The 13455-nt window shown below is 45.2% G+C and overlaps 1 protein-coding gene across 1 annotated transcript in view; it reads right to left on the reverse strand.

The window, feature by feature from the left end:
- RSF1 (remodeling and spacing factor 1) overlaps positions 1–13455 on the reverse strand; it is an 89344-nt gene that overhangs the window by 5634 nt on the left and 70255 nt on the right. Inside the window, exons 12-15 of the mRNA XM_077451369.1 lie at positions 12968–13035; positions 7698–7929; positions 6931–7148; positions 3867–4061 (exon numbers count right to left, since the gene is read on the reverse strand). Of these exons, the coding sequence (XP_077307495.1) occupies positions 3867–4061; positions 6931–7148; positions 7698–7929; positions 12968–13035 (713 nt within the window). The remainder of the gene's footprint in view (positions 1–3866; positions 4062–6930; positions 7149–7697; positions 7930–12967; positions 13036–13455) is intronic.

A 13455-nucleotide genomic window follows, 5' to 3' on the forward strand; every position in this document is an offset into this window, starting at 1 on the left:
CAATTGTCATTCAAACTGCGACAGCGCTGAAAGCTCAAAATTGGTCTGGGCAGGAAGGTGTTTAAGTGCCCGGTATTGAAGTGGTTAAAGTGGTTGTTAACCCACATATTGCTGTCGCTACCATCCCCTCCATTATAATAAATGCTGTGCCCCCCTGTATGAGTTTATAAAAAAAAAAAAAAAAAAAAAAAAAAAAAAAAACACAGGCGATAAATACCTTATTTTATAGCGCCGATTGGAGTCCTGTGTACGGGTGTCTCTCTCCTCTCCAGGTCTGACAGCAAAGCGGGCGGAGCGGAGAAACTCCTGCTGACGTCAGCCGGGAGGAGGAGATGGTCAGTCACATGACCACTAAGCGGCACCATAAAATAAAGGTATTTATCAGCGGATTTTTTTTTAGAAAAGACAAAGTGGGGTACAGCATTTATTATAAAAGCGGGGACTGTAACAACAATAAGTTATAATACCAGCGGGGGGCAGCCACTGGTACGAGCACAGACAGGGAGGGAGGGAGAGGAGGGGGGAGGACAACACAGCAGGCAGAGAGGAGACCAGAGCTGCGGATGACAGAGGTACATAAACTGACCATGGTGTCAGGGCTTAGCAGCCACGATATACAGTGGTCAGTATACAAAGGTGAGGGAATAGCCGGGCAGGATCAGCCAGGTATTTCAGGTGTTACAGGGGGCCAAATGACACAGCACAAGCACTGTGCTGTATAACACACTTTAGAGGAGTTGTAAAGGCAGAAAACTTTTCTATGCATTAAGATAAAAAACGTTCTGTGTGTAGCAGCCATCCCAGCATCCCCCCCCCCCCCAATTACTTACCTGAGCCACATCTCTCTCCAGTGACGTCCACGAGTGTCATAGCCACCCAGGACTCTCTTCCTTATTGGCTGAGACAGCAGCGGTGCCACTGCCTCCCACGGCTGCCAAAGTCAGTTAGCCAATCAGAAGAGAGAGGGGGCAGGGCCCCATGGCTGAATGGACACACAGAGCTGTGACTCAGTTCGGGTACCCCCATAGCAAGCTGCTTTCTGTGGGGGCACTCAACAGGAGGGAGGGGCCAGGAGCAGCAAAGACACACCCCCGAGAAAAGGAGGATCCAGACTACTCTGTGCAAAATCAACTGCAGAAAGGATTTTTTTTTTTTAAAAAGCAAGACTTTACAATCCCTTTAAGGAACAGGATCCAATTTTTTTTTTTTGGGTAACAAACCATCTTGAATAATTCATCTTTTTGGTTCAACACTTCAGATTTCTGTTCCGTCTCTCCACCTTCATCTCCTTATCGAACAGCGATATCACCAACATTATCACTGTCCAGTGAGCTGACCCAGGAAACAAGTATACTAATCAGGAAGTAGTGGTGGAATTTTACCAACTAGCAGAGACATGTGCAAGACAGGAAAGACTAACCAATATCCTTTTTGGCAGGTAAAACCTTAAACATACGTATTTCACTTTTTTTTTGCATGTCGTGTTAACTGCAAAACCACAATTCATTTTAAATTAAAGTGGTTGTAAATCTGAAACCTGAAATATACTATATTACCAAAAGTATTGGGACACCTGCCTTTACACGCACATGAACTTTAATGACATCCCAGTCTTAGTCCGTAGGGTTCAATATTGAGTTGGCCCACACTGTTCAGCTATAACAGCTTCAACTCTTCTGGGAAGGCTGTCCACAAGGTTTAGGAGTGTGTCTATGGGAATGTTTGACCATTCTTCCAGAAGAGCATTTGTGAGGTCAGGCACTGATGTGAATGGGAAGGCCTGGCTCACAGTCTCTGCGATAATTCATCCCAAAGATGGTCTATCGGGTTGAGGTAAGAAGACTGTGCAGGCCAGTCAAGTTACTCCACCCCAAACTTGCTCATCCATGTCTTTATGGACCTCCCCCTGTCAGGGCATAGTCCTGCTGCCTGTGTCAATGGATGCAGCAGCAGGACTCGTAAGTGAGGCCGCACGGGTGTCCCGCTGGAAAGCAGCTTTCTGTGGGGGCACACGAAGAGGAGAAGCCAGGTACGAGCCAGCGGGGGACCCCAAAAGAAGAGTATCAGGGCTGCACAGTGCAAAACCATTACATAGAGCAGGCGAGTATAGAAATATTTGTGATTTAAAAATAAACAAACGTTTACAAACACTTTAATGCAATACTTACTCTATTTCCAGCGCTGTCCCCCACAGGATTTTCCCGTTTTCTGTTTGCATTAAAATAAAGGATTCTGCATGGCAGTCTAAACAAGTCACAGCTCACAGTGTTAAGTTTGGGCAGTAGAGGCAGTGCTGCCAATACAAAAAGCACTGGGCAGACTGGAGTGACCATTTGCTCACCGATAAGCTACAGGGCTTAAAAATTGGCATTGATAATACCGATAGCCATATTGCCTGCAACATCTTCTCATCCCACTGTAGTGCAACAAGGCAAAGCTCCTACTACACGAGTGACAACTCTGCTCCGATTTCAGGAATAGTGCAGCATCACTGCGCTGCACCCCATCACAGAAAGCTGCATTAGGTGTACCTCGCTGGCAGGATCAACCAGTATTTGTGGGACTCTGAAGGAGGCAGGTCCCAAAAATGTTCAAACAATGGGCCAGGTTAGCGTCCTTCAGACTTTAAGGGGGGTTGGGAAGGGGGTCAGATTGTGGCCAGTCGGGTTAGAAAATGTCCTAGACCCAACATCAGTGAGAAAGACCATGGCCTCAGGGATAGTGGTAAGCAAAGGGAGGAATAGTGCACCCCACCAGTGGTGCCAGCGGGAGGACCAGTGCCCCACACCAGTGGCGCCAGCGGGAGGACCAGTGCCCCCCACCAGTGGCGCCAGCGGGAGGACCAGTGCCCCCCACCAGTGGCGCCAGCGGGAGGACCAGTGCCCCCCACCAGTGGCGCCAGCGGGAGGACCAGTGCCCCCCACCAGTGGCACCAGCGGGAGGACCAGTGCCCCACCAGTGGCGCCAGCGGGAGGACCAGTGCCCCACCAGTGGCGCCAGCGGGAGGACCAGTGCCCCACCAGTGGCGCCAGCGGGAGGACCAGTGCCCCACCAGTGGCGCCAGCGGGAGGACCAGTGCCCCACCAGTGGCGCCAGCGGGAGGACCAGTGGTGCCAGCGGGAGGACCAGTGCCCCACCAGTGGCGCCAGCGCCCCACCAGTGGCGCCAGCGGGAGGACCAGTGCTCTAAGGGCCAGATAGATAAATGCTAACAAAGGGCCACAGTTTGGATACTGAGCTAGAGTAAGAATTTGCAAGAACCTCTCATTGCAAGAGCATTCCACGAATCATTGTTGCAATGCTTTGCAGGCTCATTCACAAAACAAAATAATAAAGGCATATTTCTTTTTTTGCTGAAAATATGGGTGCACTTATTAATTTTTTTGGAGAAAGTGGCCATTAATCTCTATCCCTGGAAGATGCCCAGCTTGGATTTGAGGTTTAAATGCAAGAGAACTACTTAGAATAGAAAGAATATTTGAGCTGCCTCTGGAGACTCGCACACCTGTGCACTCACAGCATCTATCAGTTGCTATATTACAGATTTTGCTGGCAGGAGTAGATGGAAGCTGTAGTGGCTGGTGGTGGAGAAAGGGGGAACAGTTGAGGGTGGCTACGAGTCCAAAGCTCTGACACTCCAGAATATGATTGATATTCTGACAGATTGGCGGCTCACTTAAGCTGCACAAAATGCTGTTGCAGATAAAACCTAAAGTATTGTCCACGATGCAGCCATGTGATTAGGAGACCATGCCAATGTGGTCTAAGGATTGTGGGAGGCTGCTTTTCTAAGTTATTTCAAAGTGAAAGCTTCTTCCTAATACCATCCAAAACAAACATCTTACGGCTGATTGGCCGTCAGCTTACCGTTGCTTTCAGAGCTGGAGAATCGGCGTTTAAGTACTCGTCTCATCTCCTTCCCTCGTCCAAGGCGAGCTCTTTTCTGGGATCCATCGCTCTCGGATTCTTCTCTGTAGTTAACTTGCCTCTTCTGATTTCTCCGTGATCGCCTCCTCCTGGTTTCCAGATAGTCATCACTGTAAGCACTGCTGTTGTCAGTCTCTGTGGGGAAAAAGGAAAGAGCCGTTACACTACAGTGACAGCCTGACTCCACAACAACCATTCACCTGAATGTCTTTAATGGGTTACCAAAGTAAAGCCCTGGCAAGAAATTACTTGAAGGACAAAGTATAGCCAAAGCGAAATTTGGTTACAATACTCCTCCTGTAGGTCATAGGAGTAGGTCATAGGAGTGCAGTGCGTTCTGCACTCCTGTGATCCATTTTCAGCCAAGTGCGGGTTAAAGTTCACTGTCATCCACCAACAAATCAGATAGGCTCCCTCCCCCTCCCCAGTGCGGCACTGCAGACAGCAGGTGATGGACAGCCATGGCTTTCTGATGAGAGCAGAGGGGGAGAACTGAGAGATGAGCAGTGTTTGATCGCTCATTTCTCACTGCAGAACCGGTGGGGGGACAGATGCTGCATCGGATACAGCATTATCACTTCCAACGCCAGATGGTTCCCGGGCTTTTGGATCCGTAATGTTAAAAACGGGAACAAACAAGAACCGAGGGTGGCATCCCTCCCACCGCTTTTGAAATCGATTACTTTGAACAGAAAGCCAGCTGCCTAATAAAAAAATAAATACCGGGGCTTTGACATGTAGCTGCAGCCATAACCCCAAGTATTTAAAAAACACTTTGACCTACAGGTAAGTCTAGATTAAGGCTTACCTGTAGGTCCAAGAAATATCTCCTAAACCTACAACCTACAAATGTACTTTTGGGTGGAACTCTGCTTTAATGTCAAAATGATGTATGTTTACAGTTGGGCAGTTGGCAAGTGGTTAAAACTTGGCACAAGACACTTAAATCCCCCACCCCCCATACACACACACATATATCCATTTAACTTTAATTTCCCTCTGCTACAGCTGATTGCTGGGCTCTTCTGGTAACAGGAATTTGTGTGAGGTGGGAAAGCTTTGGCAGTACTGAAAAGTGATAACCAGAAAGCTCAGCCCAGTATTCGACTGTAGAACAGGGCAACATGATCCTCCCCACTCTTTTTTTGTGTGCAAGTCACTTTAACCACTTTCCACCCATATGATGTCCTCGGGTTGAAGTGGTTGCACCTGCAGGCATCATCCCTGTACCAACTTGTGATTTCTTCTTCGGCAGAAGTGATTTGAGTGGCTGAACGGTCACATGATCACTTCTGCGGGCGGTAGAAAGGGGTCCCTCTCCTCTCACCGCTGCCCCCCCCCCCCTTTCCTGCTGTCCAAATCACATCGACTGAGAGCAATGCTACTGGCGGTGATGGCGGCACTACACAGAGAGGAATTGACGTTCTTCCTCAAGCTACAAGGATTTTATTAGTTCTGGTTTCGGCTCCTTGTTTACCAGGCCCTTAGTGGAAGTTAGAAGAGAGATCTGGGATCTAATATGAACCCCAAATCTCATCATAAAGAAGATATGTCACGGCCCAGCCTTTCACAAGGGATGCAATAAAGTTAAAAAAATGAAACCGTGTAAAAAAAAACGTTTTAAATAAAACAAATAAAATAAAAATTGGAGCGTTCCCTCTCCTTGTGCTTACACATGAATGCAAACCCATAGGCAAGTCCTGCAGGTATATGTAAATGTTGATCTCGCCACAAATGCGAAATATAGTCATGAACGTGCGAGTGCACGTTTGTGACTATACCTCGTGCAAGAGCGAGTGCAATCATTTTCGTTTCAGACCTCCTGTGTAACTCTAAACTGGTAACCTGTAGGAAGGCTTTTAACGCAAAAAAAAAAAAAAGGAAAAAAAAAACTTAAGCGCAAGAAATGAATAGGAAAAAATATTCAACCCAAAAGATAAATTAAATAAAAATCTGAAAAACAGCTGCAAGCACTCAGAACAAGCCAGCCACTGTGATACAAGGCTTTTAAAGCATCGCTATGGATTCCCTTAATTTGCATAGATTTCCTCTCACTTCCTGTTTGGCTATGGGGCAGGAAGTGAAGGGAAATCTCTGCAATGGGACAGGGATGATAAAAAAATAAAAATAAACTGACAGGGGCTATAACCCTCCCTTACTTTTTTTATTTTGGGGAAAAGTGTTGCCTATAGTTCTACTTTAAGCACAAATTTCTGATAATTTTATGGAGAGGACTAAGAAAATATAACCATGCCAATGGTGCAGCAGAAAACAGCACAGTGAGGAAGGTTTGTGGTCCAGGATGATAGGACAGTGAAAATTAGAAGTGGCGCCCCCTCCCCCCCACAGTTGCGGAATGTTGGCCACCCACATACTGGAAACGGTGAGGCCGCTTTATGGGGACGCTAGACTAATTTGCCTCTCAGCCCAGTCCTCCACATATGACTGGCGCTACACTAACAGCGCAAGCTGTAGGGGACTCTTTCTGTGCTGCCCCCCTGCAAAGTGCTGGCCTAGGCCTTGTCGGCTTAGGACAGGATACAGCGTTGGGCGACACCAGACCTTTTCCTTTTTGTTCAGAACAACGGCCAGCCGGCGGACGTGCCAGCTGGTGGCTCGGCTCTCCAGTGGGTCGGGAGACCTGGGTGGAGCGGCAGCAAGAGGAGAGGGGGTAGAGGGAGGGGGGCGTCCCCTCCCACTACTTGTAATAACAGCAGAGTGGCTGCTTAGCCGCATCAGTTATTACAAGAAAACGGACTGTCTGCTCTAAAAAAAAATAAAAAATACAACACGGTACTGGGGTGATGCCTGTCGCTGCCTGCATCACCCCAGTACAACCACTTTAGCAAAATCACGTACAGGTAGGAGATTTTGCACAAAGTGGTTAACCACAAACCGTCAAAGGATAGCAGAGCCTGTGAAAGCATTTTCATTCCTGAATTATGATTACACAAAAATTATTACAAAACAGTCCAGATTCTAAAAGCAAACCAAAGCGTCTCACCTGACTCCCGGCGCTCCTCATCGGAGTCGTCATCATCATCGTCGTCATCATCATCATCTGAATACCTTCTTACACGCTTCCTCAGCCTTGTGCTTTTCCTCACTGGCCGCTGGTAGTGCCTCCGAGGCCGCCTTGTGCCAAAGTCACTGTCATTGGACTGCTGGTCCTCATCGCTTTCCTCTACATTTTCTTCAGAGACGACAAAATCTTCCTGGGAGCTAGGATTTTAGAGAAGATACACTTAAGGACAAGCCAAAGGTCCATATAAAACCCAAAGATTATGTTCCACGATAAATATAGGAAGGCAGGAAGTATATGCAACATTTGTGAAGGAATGTAATGTACATACTGATGATCAGAAAATGTCTATTTGCTTATATGTATACATGTTTCTATGCAATACAGATTGGCTCTCTGTTTGGAACTAAAGATGGCGTCTATACCCTACATCCCACGCGTTAGAAGAATGCATTTGAGATAACAAAACCAGCTTCAATCAACCCTGAAGCATCAAGTTTCTCCATTTCTCTTGTATTTTAACCAATGAGATGTACCTGTTAGGCTGACATAGCAATGACATTTCTTTCTGTATAAAATATTGGCACCGCCCAGAAATAAAGCAGAAGTTAGAAGTAACCGAGCTGAACGTGTCTCAGAGAGTGTTTACTTCTAATGTGCATGCACATTTATACTTTTTAATTAGAAATAGCAGCAGATAACCTTGAACTAGATTGTAGTTCTTGACCATTTCACATTCATTCACTGACCCTTCACTGATCCGGAATTCATCATCTTCACTCTCATCTTCATCAAGGTTGCTGTCACTGTCCAGATCGTTAAGTCGCCGACGTTTCTTGCGACGCGTGACCACTCTTTGCGGCCGCTTTGCTTCGGTCCCCTCTGTCCCTTCTGTCCTTTCACTCTCCAAAATGGTGGATATGTCTTTGCCGCGATGGCCGGTGATATTGGACATGTCTTTTCCATGGCCACCACCACCACCTTTAAAAAACAAAACAAAAAAATAAATCTAAGAATATTCTGAATCATCCACCAATCAACGTGACACAAAACCAGTCACGATTACATGCCATTTCTTTACAAGGTTTAGGACAATTTATGAAATCCCATTAAAGTGGAAATAACGAGAAAAATTATAAGTATCTTCTCTAAAATAAAAAAATTTATAAAAATGCCATAAATCTATCCCCTATTTTGTAGACGTTATAACTTTTGCGTAAACCAATCAATATACACTTATTGCAATTTTTTTTTTACCAAAAACATGTAGAAGAATACATATTGGCCTAAACTGACGAAGAAATTCGTTTTTAAAAAACATTTTTGGGTATATTATAGCAAAAATATACATTTTAAATTTTTTCAAAATTTACGATATTTTTATGTTTATAGCACAAAAAATAAAATTCACAGAGGTGATCAAATACCACCAAAAGAAAGCTGTGTGTGTGTGTGTGTGTGTGTGTGTGTGTGTGTGTGTGTGTGTGTGTGTGTGTGTGTGGTCAATTTTGTTTGGGTACAGCATCGCAAAAAATGGCCTGGTCATTAAGCGAGCAAATCCTTCCGGGGCTGAAGTAGTTAAAATACTGCAACTATATACCTTTTTGGCTGATCTGTATACTGCGGTCACATAACCACCTGCAGTGTTTGTCCAGAGCTCTGTGTTCAGGTCGGAGATTTCCACAACAGCCTGTATACACACCCACATGTGTGATGCCAATATCATGTGACACGGTTAGTTCGGAGAACAAGGAAATGTTCTCTCCAGCAATAGAGGCTAAACTGAGCATGTGCAGGTCGGCTACCCTGCCTGTGTTAGTTGGCTTTCCCCAGGTAGACAGTGCAGGAGGGGAGGATCTGTGCATACATGACTCAATGCAGAAGATTAACCCCTTAAGTACCACAGTGAGTATAACAAGCATGTTATTCTGCATATACAGACTTATTTTACTGTTGTGGGTTTAGTAACACTTCACGCTCCGGTGGGCGAAGTCAAACACATTGGGGGTGTGGCCTGGTGGGGGTCCAGGCTGAGACTGCCATTCGCCATCACACAGCAGGCTTTGACTTGATGAGCGGCTCGCGGGACACCAATCACTCCGTACCATCTAGGTTTAAAGCAGTATTAAACCCAAAAAATAAACATTACAGCTTACAAATTCTTAGATATGATGGCTGCATTAGTTGGTTTTTTTTGGCTTTTTTTTTCTCTTTTCATCTGAACAATAAATCCTCTTCTATTTTGAAAAGAACAAGCTGTTCTGCAGATATATCAATTACACTAGGATGAGACAAACCATTTACCACTGATAGTGGTGCTTACAATTATCAGCTTTTATGTGAAACCTTTATCCCAAAAGGAGAAAAAACGGTTGCTGTAGCCACCTATAAAGTATTAGCTGGAGTTTGGCTTCAGTTTGTTAGGCTTGATTCACACCTATGCATTGTTAGTACATATTGCACTACAGAACGTGTTCCATAGGAAACCATGTTCAATGGACTGCAAGTGCAAATTTGCAAAATGAAAAAAGCACTAAAAATGCATAGGTTTGAATCAGGCCTTGGCGTACTTAAATCTGCTAGTACATCTAACTCTCTCCTCCCAGACTGACAATGCTAATGTCTAGAGGTGGCCCCCCCTGTTCTCCTTCATCCAGAGTGGGGGTACTCTAATACAGGAGGTGTGTTACTAGCCAGATCACCAGGTGAAAACAGATGGAAAAATAAAATAAAAAATAGCAAAAAAGCTGCAATATACAATTTATTTGGGTATAAAACACGCTTTAAAATGACCTCTGGTCATACAGTGGAGAAAATGGATTTGATCCCTTGTAGAGTTTGCCCACTTACAAAGAAATGAAGGGTCTAGAATTGTTATGATAGAGACAGAATATCAACCAAAAAAGCACCTGATACAAATGTTATAAATGGAGCTGCAGTTCAGTGAGTAAAATAAGTATTTGATCTCCTACCAACCAACAATAATTCTGGCTCCCACAGACTGGCTACACTAGGTGCTCATATGGTACACAGATTAGTCCTATCAATGTAAGAAGGTGCTCTTAATGACAACTCATTATGTGTATAAACACCTGTCCACAGAATCTCCTTTTTCCCCCCATTCAAACCTCACCATCATGGTCAAGACCAAAGAGCTGTGAAAAGACATCAGGAACAAGATTGTAGACCTGCACAAGGCTGGAATGGGCTACAAAACCACCAGCAAGAAGCTTGGTGAGAAGGAGACAACTGTTGGAGCGATTATTCGCAAATGGAAGAAATACAGAACCGCCAGTGGCCCTCGGTCTGGAGCTCTATGCAAGATTTTGTTTTGCCTAATGGGGTGAGGATGTTCATGAGAAAAGTGAGGGATCAGCCCAGACCTACACGGGAGGAGCTGGTGAATGATCTCAAGGCAGTTAGGACCACAATCACCAAACAAACCATTGGCAACACAATACACCGCCATGGATTGAAATCCTTCAGCACCTGCAAGGTCCCCCTCCTCAAGAAGCCACATGTACAGGCCCAATTGAAGTTTGCCAATGAACATCTAAATGATTCAGAGAAGGATTGGGAGAAAGTGCTGTGGTCAGATTAGACCAAAATTGAGCTCTTTGGCATTAAACTCGATTTGCCGTGTTTGGAGGAAGAAAAATGCTGACTGTGACCCTAAGAACATCATCCCTACAGTCAAGCACAGAGGTGGAAACATTATGCTTTAGGGCTGTTTCTCTGCTAAAGGTACAGGCCAACTTTGCCACATTGAGGGGCCAATGGACAGGGCCACATATTGTAAAATCTTGGATGACCACCTTCTTCCCTCAGGCAGAACACTGAAGATGGGTTACGGATGGGTCTTCCAGCATGACAATGACTCAAAACATACCACCAAGGCAACAAAGGAGTGACTCAAGTAGAAACACATTAAGGTCATGGAGTTGCCTAGTCAGTCTCCAGACCTTAATCCTATAGAAAATGTATGGAGGGAGCTGAAACGTCAAGTTGCCAAGTGACCGCCAAGAAACCTTAGAGATTTAGAGAAGATCTGTAAAGAAGAGTGGACCAAAATCTCTCCTGAGATGTGTGAAAACCTGATCACCAACTACAAGAAGCATTTTACCTCTGTGCTTGCCAACAAGGGTTTCTCCACCAAGTACTAAGTCACGTTTTGCTTGGGGATCAAATACTTATTTTACTCACTGAACTGCAAACCCATTTATAACATGTGTATTGTGTTTTTTTTTCTGGATTTTTGGTTAATATTCTGTCTCCATCATTTAAAATATACCTATGAGAAAAAAAAAATATAGACCCTTCATTTCTTAGTAAGTGGGCAAACTTTTCAGGAGATCAAATCATTATTTTCCCCCCTGTATACACATTTCATGGCCATTCCATTCCCATGGGAAGACTTTCCACAAGATTTTGGAGTGGGCTTTGGGAATTTGTTACTATTCAACCAAAACAGAATTTAGGAGGTCAGATACTGACGATGTTGGATGGGAGGACCTGGACCTTTGCGTCTTATGGCGCAGCACTCTACTCATCGCTGCTCTCTGCCCCCAGGTAGAATATCTCTCTTTCTGCTCTGAATAATAAAGAGGCCTAAAGTATCAAATAAAAAAAATAGAAGACATCTTCACAGGAACTATTTTTGTACCTGCCCCAGAAGAACAATTGCCAGATCAGACTAGTGGAGTAGGATATAGAGCAATAGAGAACACGTGTCAAACACAAGGACTGTGGGCCAAATCCGGCCCTCCAGGCTATTTTATGTGGCGCTCATACCTTACCTGTAGCAGCGGCAACCCAACCCCCCCCCCCACCACCACCACCACCCCGCGCAGCTCATCTCTGCCCACCCCTCGTCTCAGCAGTAGAGGACTACCAATATATCGGCCAGCCAATATTTGGCATTTTTAAATTAATCGGCATCGGCTGATTAATTTAAACGTCCTACCAGTGCATTGCTTCGGTGTGAAAGCACTCGGGCCTTCACACCGAGACTGCAGAGAAGGCGTTTTGCAGGCACTTTGCAGGCGCTATTTTTAGCCCAAAAGCACCTGAAAAACAGCCCCAGTGTGAAAGATGTCTAACTGTTAGATTTTATGAGATGAGGGGGGGGGGGGACCACGGCATCACATATCGGCCGCAGTGATTTCTAAATATTATCATCGACCAGAGTAAAACCCACATTGGTTGACCTCTAGACAGAACTCCTCCTATAGATTCTGCACCTCTGTGCAGCTGCAGCAACCCTTTGTCTCTGCCTCCCCTGATCTCAGCATTCAGCAGACTGCGGCAGCTGATGCCAGTCCTCCTCTGGTCCTTCTCCAGACCCTGCACTTCCTGCTTCCCAGAATCAGCACAAGGTAAGGGGGGGTGCATTGATGTAAGGGAGGGTGGGGGGACTCTTAACTTCTGATGGTTTGGGGGGGGGGGGGGGTCTCTTGACATCTGATGTAAGGGGGTGGTAACAGACCCTTTGAGGGGAACCATAATACTGAATGCGGGCCACACAAGGTGGTGATGGGTCCACTGATAACACCTCTATCGTACAAATAATTGATATAAACCATGTGCCATTCACCCATAAAGGGTGTAGCTTCCGTAGCCAGACATACTATGCAAAAAATAAAGGTTGGGAGAACCCTCAGATGGGGAAGTCCCAGAGAATAAAGTAGTGGCTACCAAGGCGGCCAAAGGCAATACTTTAGTCTGGTAATTTGATATAACTAAACTAAAGTATTGCCTTTGGCCGCCTTGGTAGCCACTACTTTATTCTCTGGGACTTCCCCATCTGAGGGTTCTCCCAACCTTTATTTTTTGACACCCCTGATGTAGAGAGTTGTGAGATTTCCCATTTTTCCTGCCGTTTTTATAATCGTCTCTGCAACGTGAAGGTAGGATGTATTGATTTCGGAGTAGAGAATGAGGGGAAAAGATCGTATAAAGACGTCTGTGTCCCTTCTGTGTAATCGGTCTTTAAAATGAATAGTAGAATTTTCTTCACTACCTCCTCCATCAGCATCCCTGATATCATCTTCTATTGCTTCATCGATCGCCTCATCAAATTCATCAAACCTACAAACAATGAAGTTATAGTTTTATTTAGCAGAACCTACATTACAGTTAAACAATTACAATGAACAGCTAAAGCACCACCAGTCAAAGTTACAATTTCCCTGCCCACGGGTAGCTGTACTGCGGGTGGCAGTTGCAGGCCAGGCGATTTCAGGACATCGATTGGACACAGCACAAGTTTGGTAGATGATTTCAGCCAATGACTGTGGCCAATCACAACAGAGTTCCGTGTTTACAAAAAACACAGAGCTCTGTGTACCGTGAACAGTGACCTGGCAGTTTCTTCTCCCTGCAAAGCAGGGTAAAATAACAGCCAGATAGTAAAATAAAAGCAGCACACATTACAGGTTGTTAGGCACCCCGTTAACCTCTTCTCAGCCAGTGTCATTAGTACAGTATTACCACTGATCACTGTATTGG

This window comes from Lithobates pipiens, unplaced genomic scaffold (assembly GCF_037356315.1).
Source record: "Lithobates pipiens isolate NorthernLeopardFrog02 unplaced genomic scaffold, aLitPip1_a1.2 Scaffold_23, whole genome shotgun sequence".
Classification (NCBI taxonomy): Eukaryota; Metazoa; Chordata; class Amphibia; order Anura; family Ranidae; genus Lithobates; species Lithobates pipiens.